The 13,597-nt window shown below is 40.6% G+C and overlaps 1 protein-coding gene across 1 annotated transcript in view; it reads left to right on the forward strand.

Annotated features, from left to right (window-relative positions):
* The window catches only part of LOC113025881 (transcription initiation factor TFIID subunit 4), a 100,970-nt gene extending 87,376 nt beyond the window's left edge, over positions 1–13,594 (forward strand). Inside the window, exon 14 of the mRNA XM_026174101.1 lies at positions 11,434–13,594. Within this exon, the coding sequence (XP_026029886.1) occupies positions 11,434–11,607 (174 nt within the window). The 3' untranslated portion in view covers positions 11,608–13,594. The remainder of the gene's footprint in view (positions 1–11,433) is intronic.
* The last annotated feature ends 3 nt before the right edge of the window (positions 13,595–13,597 follow it).

The raw sequence follows: 13,597 nt of genomic DNA on the forward strand, positions 1-13,597 counted from the left end.
GTGTTAACCAGGAGCACTAGTGATTGAAGCAGACAAGGGAGTTGACTCCCTGTATATGACATCTTCATTTTGAAGCACAAGGTCTTCTGAGTCGCCGATGCCTATTTCAGCGCTCTGGGGACGACAAATATTTGTCAGCTGCTTTCCATTAGGTCTCTGGCCCTTGTGCTCAACTCCCTGGCCTCTTTATGTCCCTCAGAGATTACAGAGGGGGTCTAACAGTTAATTGCCCAAATCATTAAATTTAACATATATCTCAATAAATATAATCAGCCAGCTGTTTGACAAGGTACACAGTTCATTAAGTCCCATTGCTTGTTTGTCGTTTCCCTAATTAAGATTTAGAATCGATCATTGAGTGTGTAATGTACAGTGTAGCTCGGTTTGCACAGGGAGTCTCTCTGCTCAAATGAAAAGGAATGGCATCCGCTTGCTAAAGCTTTACCATTTAGCACACTGACTGCAATGGGAATTAGACATCCTGTGCTAATTAGGGAGGCCAATTAACTGTGAAATTCAGGCATTTTTGACAAATAATCTCAGCAGAATTCAGACATCACCATGCACATAGATGTTATGAGCCCTGAATGAAGAAAGGATAAAGGCCTATGGCTCTTTCACTGTTTTTGATGTCGGCATATGTTGCTCCTGTTGATTTTGCATTTTCTTTTTTGTGTCAAGTGTCATTCACTCTAACCTACTGTCTCCCAGGTTGGCTTAATATGTTTTACATGCACGTCTTGTAAATTCCACATTTGCTGCTCAATGGCGTATTCTGAGTTTAATAATGTACTTGACTACGACACAGACGATAGACAAATACAAAACAATCTTGTCTGAATAAGAAAAGAGTTGTAATGACCATAGATTGCTGCTACTTTTAATATTGCCAGGGCTGGCTTTGGTTTAGCCTCTAAGAAGAACAAAGATGCTGCGGTTGGGCATGTTTGGCAACATTTGACCACTTCTCGTTTTTCCAAAAAAAAGGAATTGGCATCATCAGAAAGCTTCAGTGTTTCTGTGCCTCTCATTCCCATTTTGATTCATGATCACATGTATATTTTAGATTGCATAAATTATGTATTTGTTGGACTAATGAACGGCCTCCACTGATAGAACTTTGGGGGAGTTGTGAATAGCTGGCTATGGTCCCTATCGTCTGCATCAGCATTTTGATTACATGTCACGGCATTTCTGAGCAATGAGATGTGGTTTGGCTTTAAAAGGCTTGTCTGGCCTTTGGAAAAATTTTTTATATACACATACCACAAGGTCCAGAGAGCCACAGAATGCAAACATACCTCCTGGGCTGGCCTCTGTCACTACACATGATGACTTTGTTGTGTGTTTGCGTATACATTTGTATCGAGGTATGTGCAGTTATGCGTGTGTGGTCTTGACTCATTGACAACTATAAAACAGGCCCCTGCTGTCTTTATTACCTGTTCAGCCGGTCCTAACTGCTTTGTTCCTGCAGTACATAGAAACACATTTACCAGTGCTTGCGTTGGCATTTTCTCTTCACTTGGAATCTAATAGAAAGGCGCCATTACACCATGGAAGGCAATGACTTTGGGTGCACGCTGAAGCTGTTTGGATACCAGGCAGCGCCGGAGGTGTGTTTGCTGGGCGCCGAAGGGTAGCTCCTGCAGCTGCCCGCCTCAGGTGCAGGAAGAATTGAGTACTTTCTTTTACAAGATGTGTAATTATTATGGCAGACAAGAGTGTGGATTTATACCAAGTCAATATGTAGATAAGCACTATACACACATATATACACACAGCTGCTTGGGAAAGGATGCTGTTGTATGTGGTATAATAAAGCAGGTTGCCAAAATGCTGTGCAGGTAGGAAGTAAGCCTTCTGGGCCTGTGGAAGAGCAATCTGATGGGAGGAATGAGGCCTCCAGAAAAGTGCCAACAGAACCATAATGAGGAGCTCCTTAACTGCGTTGAAATTTTGCAAAGCTGCCAACCATTTTTACCCCGTTTGCCTCCCACACATCTGGATTTTTTAAATTAATTGCATATTACTCTATACGATTTGAATTTCGACAAGTGTCACATACCATATTGTTAGTCAAAAGACTTTTTTGCTTAACAAAAAAAACTAGTAGAAGTACAATATAAGTCGGGCATTTTACTGTAACTTTACTGTAAGTTGATTTAACACCATAAATCCCCAGACTGGTAAAGAGATTTGTTTCAGAATAGCTTAGAAAACTTTGGCAGCTTCTCCCCTTCAGCTTTTTGGATAAAAAACAGTGACACTGGGGGTCACGAATGTTCACAGAGACACTCTATTTAAGTTTTGGTTCATCTTTCTGGGCCATCTATATAAAACATGAAACTCCACTCTTTCCCCTGAAGAGCGTGGATTTTAATCAGACCTGCTCTTCAGACAGCCATTTTCCTGCTGCTCATCTTAGCAGGCGCTGCATCAGGTGCACGGGGACCAGTGTCAGCAGCACGGGAACGAGCCTGTGATGGCTAAGTGATGTCAAAAATGGCCCCATTAATGTCAATTTAAGATCAAGGGCCGATTCATAGCGCGAACCTCTGCCATAGATGTGCTCTCTAAAACCCTACATCTGCAAATCTACTGTGGCTCCTTGGTGTGTTCCTTTTCTTGTAAGTGAAATGTGTCACTGCTCATATGAGGATTTATGTGAAGACTGACAGCTCAGGATACAGCACATGTCTGCCGAGCAGCGGGAACTGTTGTGCTGCTTTTCGTGTCTCATCCTGTGCTTGAGTCAGTGTCTGTTATTGCGCATGGGTTCTGTGTTATTCAGTGCCATGCTATTTTGCTAGTGTACCATTTTCCCTAATTAGGCCATTTGCAGGATGCGTTCTTCTTAGTATGGTCATTTATGTTTGATACCATTCTGAACCGATAGGCTTTTGTTAACTGGTTATTCCTATTTGGAACGTTTCGCAAAGACATCAAAGGGTGGACCACAAGCCTCATTTGGCAACTTCTCCCAGCTATCCATCGGCTGCAAAACACCCCGGTGCCTTGATTATTAACTCAGTCACCACCCTCTCATTCAACTTGAATTAAAAATTAAAAACCAGCAGAAATGACAGTGCCACACCATTGAAAGTAAAGTGTGTAAAACCAACAAGGGCTCATTAGCGAGTAGTTCTGAAGACAAGCATTCTGACTAGAGACTCATTACACTTCTCCTATTTTAACTCTAATTGGGTTCATTTTATATATGAAACGCCTTGAATATTTAATGCTGAAAAAGTTCTACTTCTGATACTTTATGTAGCCAAAGATACTTGGCCTGTGTTAATTGTCCAGGTTATCAGGGAGGCTGTTAGCAGTTTCGTAGTCACTTGTGCCTCACTATAGAAAGTGCCAGAGAAGCAAGACATTGAACACATTGCTTGGTGGGTTATTGGTTGGATTATGATCTTCAGACAAATAAAACTGATTTATTAATCACAACAGCAACAAACGCACCATCTGGATCCTTGTTATGTTAGCTGTTCTGCTGGTGTACTACTCTGGTTGTGGACAATATGGCTTTCCTGTCATTTAGCAGATAATAATTGGCAATATGTGAACAAATGTTATTACCCCCAAATCCTAAGCGGGGTTGCCAACTTAAGCTACAAAGCCCCACCTAATAAAGCCTTTGTACTATTTAACAAGTTGTTCAGCTAGCCAGGCTTAGAGCATTTTAATTAAAAAGATTAAAAACGGTGTTATGGTTTCTTCCTCTAGTTGCCTTCACAAAATCTTTTGTTTCTCTCAGGTTGAAAAGAAAGAGAGAGGGGAAACAAAAGCAAGATTGTGTTTCCAGGCAGGAAAGTTTGAAGCTCTTTGTTTGGAAGTAAGGTTCCGGGTGCAGCAGACTGTTTAGCTTGGTGACCCTGTGACTGTCTTCTGAGGAATTGTATGAGCAGCCCTGCAGAATAGTGCTCCGGGGTCGGCTTTCATCTTAGCAGTAACCTGTGGACTCAGGGCGATGGAATTGCAGCTTTGTCAGTACACTACTAATTAGAAAATTCCTGACCTCGAGCAAGATGTTTTAATTATGTGTTGTGTCAACGAGTTTGCAGATTTAATCCACCGTTGATACACACTCAAGTGTGCAAACTGTGTCGCACATTGTAGTAGATCAAGTGGAATGGAGCACTTTTTTTTCTACTTCGTCTTTCTCTTCCTCGTGTAACCTTACGCCTTTCCTGCACCGTGTTATTCAAGAGCCATCACATGCTTAAGTAGCCAAATTAGACGTGGAGTTAATGTGTTAGCTCGTGAAAAAGCTGGTCTGATTCGCTTTGGTTGTGGGAGGCTGAACAATGTGACAGTATTGTGCTGGGTGTGAGCTCTCTGTTGCAGTGAGTCAGTGTGAGGGAAGGCAGGAAAGGGTTAAACAGAAATTGAGCGGGGATGCTGGGGGCAGCAGTGCTGCAGAACATAGCAGTGTTCGTGCGAAGGCAAGTCATTTCCCGAAACACTGCAGACACATGGCCTGCGGCGCTCTAAAACCTTTGGAGACCAAAATGGCTTGCAGGAGTTAGAAGTAATAAGGTGTTTTTTTGCCTTCTTTCTCCTTGACTGAAATTCTGCACGGTTGCTATGCATTGCCATGGAGCTGTGTAGCTGTTTTTATGGTTTATGTGGGTATTAAGATGCTCTGCAACTGGCCATTTTTGAGATTTGTTGTTGTTTAGTTGTGAAGCAAATGGAAGTTGTTTGTTTTGAAAGTAATTCCCTCATCCTTTTTGCCATGATCAGAATGCTAGACCTCACTCCTGTCCCATTGTGTTTTACCCTTTATTCTTTTAGTTTTTCTTTTTACTGTTCACAAAATGACAAATTAAAAATAACATGTTTGTGACAAGAAAAGAACTATATAGCAAATGGGCTTCACTCGCCTCCATTTTTGAAAGCATGGCGACACTGGCTGCCTCTTATTTAGAAACCTCTGATAGGAACAAAGGCCATCTGCGTCAGTGCATGAACATAAAGCTGTGGTATTAGTCCATTCTGACCTCTGTGATTATTGGTGGACTGAACCAAAACCCTTTTCATCCTTTCCCCTGGTTCTGTTAATCTTGGCTGCCTTGTCTGCTTCAAAGGGGAGCTCCGGCATATAATCTGGGTATGTACATCTGTGAATTATTATTCTAATTCTTTATACGTTTATTAGAGCTGAATAAACTCCACATCAAATACATCACTCGGGCAATGTCAGAAAGCCTGGGGCAAATCAGCCGACATCTGTTAACTCTTTCAAAATGGCCTCATCCAGCATGTCTGTGGGCGTAGAAGAGCGAGAAAAGGGAGAGGCGAGAGAGAAAGTCTCTGTTGCTGATTAATGGCGCCCGGAGAAGAGGCGTTTCAGGCCGAGTGTGGAGATGAAGCGGGGCTGCACTCCCACGGCTGGGCTACACACTGTAAACACTGAAGGGACGAGGCAGCGTTCCCCAACTGAAATGCAGCATGGAGGAAAACATGTGGGAAAGCTTTGCATCCTGGCACATAGTCAGTCAACCAGGCAGTCAGTTAGTCAGCCCTTCAGTCAGTAAATGAGTCGGTCGGTCAGTGAGTCAGTCAAGCTCTGAGCCAGTCAGCCCAACAGTCAGGTCTTCAGTTTGTCAATCAGCAAATCTGCGAGGCCTTCAGTCAACCAGCATGCATGATAGTTTGTCAGCACATCAGGTACTCATCATGTGAGGAAGCCCAACAGGAGTAGGACCTGCAAGCCAATTTAAAGGATCTAAACACCTAATGCAAATATAATTGGAGCACTAAATCATGACTTTGTGCTCTTAAGAGTGACCGAAATATGAAAGAGAAAATTTTCATAACTAAATAGCAGCTATCGTTAACTTCCGCCCAGTTTTTAGCTTTAAAACACTACTTGGTTTAGCTTTTGCTTCGCTTATTTGTCTATGTTATCAGCAGTCTATCATTGTTGTTCTATATATGTCCTCATTGCCTGAGGCTTAGACATAAGAGCTATCTCACCACCAAAGTAAAAGATAAATGTTGTATTATGAACAGCTTCTATTTTTCTTAACCAAGAGTCTAGTATTTGTCTTTTAGCATGACAGCTAAGCGGTGTTTTCTCCCCATGTTGCAGTTTTAGTTAATACAGCGTGATTGTTAGTGTGTTGTCGCACACTGGTACATACAGTACACCCTCTCTCACCACCCAGCCTCTGTCTGCAACTTCTGCCGTGAGGAGTGGAGTGCTGAGACAGCAGGTTGGACTGTGCAGGGCCGAGCAGCTCTGCGTGCCTGGCAAAGTGGGCCATTAACCCACCGCCCTAAGGTGTGACCTGGGCCAAATCCAATATTGGCTTCGGCATCAAGGCACAGGTGCCACTCAGGGTTCAAAGACACAGATCAGCAAGAAACCCACCACCACCGCTACCCTACCCCCTTTCCCTTAAACAGTAAAGGACTGAATGTAAATTGCATACACATACAAGCACCACTACTGTTACTGTTCAACTGGAGATAATAAGTCAAAAATAAGGGCAAGATTAAGAAAGACAGAGAGTGTAAATAGAAATATGAATTGAAAGTAAGTTTAGCAAAATATGAATTCATTTTAGTTCTGTCAAAGTTAAAGTGAGTTTTGCAGTCCATATATGATCTGATAATCTGAAATTGTGATTTGCTGACTTTGTCCTTTCTGGTAAAATATTCTTTTTTTCCACGAATCTCTGATTATCATATAAAAGTAGAAAAAAAATTAATGTCCAAACACACCAGCCTTGTCATTTTCATGAAATCTGTCCTCACTCATAATTTTATAATTGCATTGGGACTTAAGAAGATAATAACACTAAATAATACAAGCCTTGTATTTGTTGTTACCTTTGTCATTATCTTGAAATCTGTGTGTTCTGCCAAACTGTCTGCTCAGATGAAACAGTGGGTTTCTCTACTAAACAAACAAATAAAAGATAAATGAAGGAACATGTGGAACAGTTTTAATATGTTCCAGTTCACTCTTAAAATCACAGTGATACCAGCGTGTTGACGTGGCTATGCACCATTCTTGGTTTAAAACGATGTTAGATTCAGGTGGTCTCTAGTCATTGTTTAGGGAAAATCAAATCTCCTCTCCCATATAAATCAGTTAGAGGGGATGAACTGTCAAACTTACGAAGGAAATGGAGTGTAACAAGTTGAAAATTCTGTCTGGTATCAGGCCATATTTATTGTGAATAACTTCTGTAAATCTTACTTCAGTCATTTAAAGTATGCATTCATGTTCTATTTATAAATCTAATCTGAAGTTTAGCTTCACAAGAAATTGCTGAAACTATTTTTTGCCTTATTATAGGGTCACAACCCAAGAATGTGCAGGACTTGTCCTGTGCTTCAGTGCCTCTCTCATTATTTTCCACTTAGTGTGTTATGCTAATTGCAAGATAGATAAAGCACATTTAGACTTGCTTTTTCTGCTTTTTCGTGCATTCGCATATGTGCTGGAAACCACAGGGAATTAAATAGTGTAACATAATGTGTCTGGACCATTGGCGCGTTGTCATCTATGTCAACACACTGTCGCTGAAGACCAGAGCCAGCAAAAGAGGCCTTATTACAGACGAGCTTTAAAGCCTCTGCTCTCCCCTCCTCAGGTTCTATCCACCGCACTCTCTGTGTTTTTTCTGTCTGTCCCCCGCTCCAAACAAGTCAAATGTCTGAAGAGATGTATCGAAGTATCCCTGCGCATTCTGTACGATGGATATGTCATATGACATAATGCCTCCGAGCGCCCATCACAGATAAAATGACAGATGCTGTTTTTTGCCTCATGGATCTTTCTTGGCCAAGCTGATTTTGAGATTTTCCTTTTTGCTGTACTCCTCTGTCTGTCTTTGTGACTCTGCTCTCGTACTCTTTCCTCTGCTCACGTTTTCTTTTTATCCACCATGACCTTACAAAAGTCTACCATTTTGTTTTTTTTTATTGAATTTCAAACACAATTACAGTGTAATTGCTAGACAAGGAGCGAATAGTCATTGATGTCTCACTTCCCTTTCTAACTGACACTCCACCATCTGCTTTGTTTAGCGGTGGTGTTTACCATGCCCATCCCTCTCCTCCCTCCTCTGCAACATTATTTCCTGTGTGTACTGGTGAGAGGCATTGGTCTCCATAGATACTGACAACAACATACCACTGTTTGGGTTGTTGGCATTCCTTATGACGACAGCATATAAAGACAGAGGGGAGAGGAGAGGCTGTTTTGAGTGAATTCCTCTATAAGCGCTGGACTTTCTGCCTGTATTATTTCAATCACTTACGACTGCCCTTGTCCCCAAAGGGAATAAGGCATTCTGGGATCTGCAGTGCACTACCTGTTGACCATGATCTGTCTGTGCTTTCTGCCTCCCTCCACCCCACCATCACCCACTTTAGCCACTGCACCACCCCAGCACTGACTGCCTGCCTGTGGCCAGTGCTGCCCATCCATCTAGGTGGATGGATGGCTTTGATTGGTAAAATCTGTGGCCCTGTCATCAACCTTACTTGTGAGTGGCAGTAATTGGCATGGCAGTAGGCAGGCCCATCTTTCACGTGTGGTCAGCTATGATTGACCTGATTAAAGTGGGGTTGCTCCCCAAAGTGAGGGTCTGGTGTGCCCCAGGGTGCTGAGGAGCATGCTGTACCCACTTGCCCCTAGATGTGGTTGAGGTAAGTTGGCAGGAGAAGTGGCCTGGCTAGCCTCAATCATCATACAGCTTCCAAAAAGGGACAAAATGTGTTCTAAGGGTAATTTGAGACAAGGCATCATCATACATTGTACACAAACACAAGCATATGAGGGGGTGGGTACTGGAGGGACTTTGGTTTTGTTCTTGTAAATTCATACCCATCATATGTTTGCAGTTAAGGCCTGTCTGTACTCTGTGTTTACAGAGTGGTGCAATCAATGTAATTATGAGAGGGTGTTCCTGACTGAAATGTCTGTCTTATTTCTCTGTGCCTGGGTGAAAAGTGGGCACTCGCTGGATTTGTTTCCCAGTGTTTCTCATTTCCAAATGTAAATGCATCTCTTGATTTGTATCAGCCTCTGTATATACTCCCTGTTTTTTTATCGTTCTCCTTTTTCCTGGATCAAATACAAACAACAAGGTCTCCATTTCAGACTGGAACGTCAGCTAAGATCTATGTCAGCAGAGTTGTTTATTTAGAGGAAAAATCTGTTCATAGTCCAGGCAATGTAAAGAGCCATAAAACATACATGAGCAAAAATGTGGCCTTTGGTGCATGTTGCCAATGTTTTGTTTTGTAAGTTTAAAGAATTTTTTTTTGAACATTTGCCTGCACCTGAAGATCTGGACATTATTAGTGTGTCTTTTGATCTCATCCAGCTCTTCAAGACAGATTATTTTTCTTTATTGGAGGTGTATACTTGCTTAGAGGCCACATTCCTTACTATTGATACTGTCAATGTGTTTGCCATTGAACAAAGATTACTTTATTTTCTGAATGGAAACCACATATTGCTTGACTCTAAACAGTTTTGTGTTTTACTATAGAAACTGTTCCAAAGACTTACAGAAAAGAAAGTGAGGGAAAAACTCTTAGTAAAAGGAACAATAAAAAAAGTCATACTGAGTTTGGGGTTTGTGTTGAGGTCACAGCATGGTGGTGCACTGATAGGAGGTGGTATACAGGGCTTTGCAGACCCATATGTACATGTTGTAACTGTAGCTGCACTGTCACCAAGGGACAGTGTCAAAAATACGTAGAACAACCAGTAAACTGGGCTACTCTAGGTTAAGTTGGGAGTTTAGCTTAGCTGTAAAAAAAAAAAAAAAAGCCATACAAAAAGCTTGTTTGCAGTGAGGTGAAACCAAAAATAATGAAAACTGTCTATATTTGAGCTATATGCTATCTTTGATGTCTTTTTTGCAATTTGTCTTCTTTGTGGTGGACTTTACTGTCTGTCCCATTCTGTTCAAGCCAACCTTTCAACCAGTTGGCCATCTGTTATGCTTTTGGCCTTTTAAATGAAAAAAAAAAAAACAACCATCCAATGGCAACAGCTACATTACATGCAATGTAGCTGCCGCATTAGTTGAATTCCCACAATCCCTCTCTTTGCATAGCCAAAGTACACAAACAGACACCAATGTGGGATCAAAAATCGATCATTACACACCACAATTTAACTTATCACAATTTGCCATTCAAAAACAAAAGTATTCTCTTCTCTTTTTAGCTGCATGATTCCTACAAAGTCACAAATGAGTTGCTAGAAAGTAAAATACGATTGAGTAAATCTGTCGTCAACCTATCAGTTTGCGATTAAATGGGGTCAAGTGGGCAATTGCGTGGTCTCTGTGTGGCCATATGGCAATTAACTGTGATAAATTAATGCAAAATTGCAAACCTCTTTATCTGCTGAATGGCATAGGCACATGGCAAGCTTCTTGTTATATAGAAATATAACAAAAATACAGCCAGCTGGCAACCAGTTGAGTTGAGTCCCCTTTTTTGCAAAGAGACACATTGCAGATGAGATGTGCTTATCAGTGCAGATGGAACCAGATTTACTGCAAAATATTTGCAATCTGTTTGCGTTTATAAATTAAACGTCAGTTATTTGCAAATCTTTGTGAATCTGTCTGAAAGTAATTGCAGTCTGACTGAGTCGGACTGTAGTAATTCAGAGACAGGCTGCCTACCCCCAGGCGACCCATGCAGTCGCCTCACAATTCAAAGTGGCTGCCCAGAGCTTGAAGGTTTTGCATGTGTAATGTCTGGGCAATCAGTTGATCATCCAAACTCTTTGGTGATGAAATGCACACAAAAAAAAATCAATATTGACCACCAACTTTTCTTAGTTACAAGGGGACCGTTATGTTTTTACTGTAGTGTGACTAAGCCATAATGTCAGCCTGCTACAATGCTCACATTCTAAGATGCACGTTGCATTTGTTTAGAAAGCATGGATCCACTGTGTCATAAAAGAGACCTTTCAATTTGAGTTTTATTTTAGGGGAAGAAGTCACAAGAAACAAAATCTAGCAAGTTTGCCTTGTCGAGATGTAGCTCTCAACCTCAATATGAAAGCTGAACCATTATGGTATAAAAGTTGATGTTAGCTCTCGATACATGTTTGCTTTGGGGTCCTTAGGGACTAGTAAAGCGCTATATAAATACAGGCCATTTATTTACCATTTATGTTTGAAATGCAAAAGTAAAAGGGTTCAAAAGGACAGCAATCCAAATGTAGTAGGAGTGCTGGGAACAGTGTATGGCTGCACAAGGAGATGACCTTGAAGCGCTTTTACTTAAATTGGATGAGGGTTTTACTGTTTTACTGCTGCAGAACTGCAGAACCTGGCTTTTACATGGATAATATAGCACTTGATGAAAAGCATTGACATATCGTATGAGTTATTTCATTTCACCTTTCGACCTCTGCATTGTCTCCAGGTTTCCGGCAGTACGGCAGGCTCCCCAGCCAGCTCATCCGCCCCATCCACCTCATCACGCCAGTATACACGGCAGCGCATCACTCGTGTCAACCTCAGGGACTTAATTTTCTACATGGAGCAGGAGAGAGAGACCGCCCACTCGCTCCTCCTTTACCGTGCCCTGCTCAAGTAGCCTCTGCTCCACTCAGCGCCCACCTCAACCACCTCCTCCTCCTTCCCAGCCACGTGCCTTCAGATCAGGTCTAATGTTTCAGCTCTGTGTCTCCATATGTATTGTAGTGTGATGTTTGATGTAGCTTTTAATAACAAGAAAGAAAGTGAGAGAGATATAGACAGAAAAAAAAATAAAAATAAAACTGGTGTTCCGTGTCTTCTCCTTTAGCTTCACAGTGTGTAGTTAGATCATTCAGTTTAAGGGCCCCATCATTTCCTATTGCTGAAGTTGGATTTGCCAGAGGAATGATGTGTTTACGTCATAGGACTTGACCAAGACCTTCTTCCATGTTTGTTTGACATTCTTGGCAGAAGCTTCAGTGAACCACCTTAAAGTAGAAATTTCCTTGGCTAAGAAAATATAATAGCATATTGATACAGCCTACAATATTATCCATGAGTTATTTGTTGAACACAGTTCAATGAATGTAGTCTAGCTGAACCTAATAAGTGGGACTTTACAGATTTCTAGACCAACTCATGATTCTGAAACATCCAGATTCCAAATAACAGCAGTAAATTCAATTTCCTTACTATATGTGTAAATAGTTCTTTTTGAATTATTTTACAGCATGTATATTTTTATCACATGTAAGCTTTGTAAGAAAAGGAATAATCCATGTGTCAATATTATGAAACCTGATGTTTTGTACAACCATGTGCTTTGAAAGAGTCAAATTTAGATGGTATATTCTGTAGAGTGTTGTTACAAAGGAGACGCCTCTTGAGCCTTCTTGAAAGGTCATTTAACAAAAAAACACATACAGCACTATGTGACACCAGTTTCAGACTGGTTTCCCTTGTTGAGTGAGTCAGTATTTTTTAAACACATAATGTGAACATTGTTTTATGACTAGCTGTTTGTAATTTGTCTTATGGTATCATGCCCACAGTAATGGTTTATGAAGGTCAATTTTGCTGTTATTCTGAGTGCATCAGTGGCATGGGAGAATGAAAACAGACATTCCTCTATCATCCACGTTCATAGTTCTTTCTGCACATTACTGATGTTTGGCAAAAACACTTTTTAACTATTTCAAAGCAACCCACACCCTCACTTAATTAATTGAATGGCCAAATTAATCAATGAGATGTTTTAGTGCACAACATTTATATTTGTGTGACATTTGATCCAAAATATAATGTCACAGCAACAAACTAATGGTAAACTGAAGCAAGCGGCTCTGATTTGTTTCTGTTGTTGTCTTTTCTGCAATATCACTGACTGACGAACACTATTTGACCAGAAAGTCCTTTTTACATGTCTTGCATTTTCGTCATAATTACTTTCATCCCCCCATTCCTTAATGTGTTATGTAATGGCATTCATTATGGGTTTTTGTTGTTGTTTGTTTTCGCTATTTAACTAAACATTTTGGCCTCTATGCAGCTTTTCTTGTCATTTTGAAATTTATTTAAATATGGATGACATTTGCAAAAGTCGTGCATTGTAAATTTTGACGGCACTTTTTTGATATCTATTTTACCTGACAACTGAAAGCTGTCATTGTATTATAGCAAAGAAACAGTATTTGCCACTTTCTGTCAAAAGACACTTATTTTTTAACAATTAATATATTTGATCTGTTCTGCTTTTTTTTTAGATTGGCTTTTATGCTCAAGACATTTTCATAAACTTTATCTCTAAAATACCATGTTTTAAAAACAAGCACAACAGTACTTATTGTAGTGATTTCAGATGATTTTATGAATTATTTCTATGGTTTCCGGTCGTTTCACAGGAGGGCATTTCTACTGCTACTGCTACTACTACTCCTAGAACAACAACAACTACTACTACAGCTTTTTAGCCAAAATATTAGGACAATATTCCTGTGTAAACAGATGGAGGAAATACATTTCAGTGTAAGGATGATTTGTAAATATTGTTTACAAAACTATGTGTTTATTAGAACCACGTTATTTTTGGTAAACTCTTGTATATATCT

The sequence above is a fragment of the Astatotilapia calliptera genome, chromosome 1 (genome assembly GCF_900246225.1).
Source record: "Astatotilapia calliptera chromosome 1, fAstCal1.2, whole genome shotgun sequence".
NCBI lineage: Eukaryota > Metazoa > Chordata > Actinopteri > Cichliformes > Cichlidae > Astatotilapia > Astatotilapia calliptera.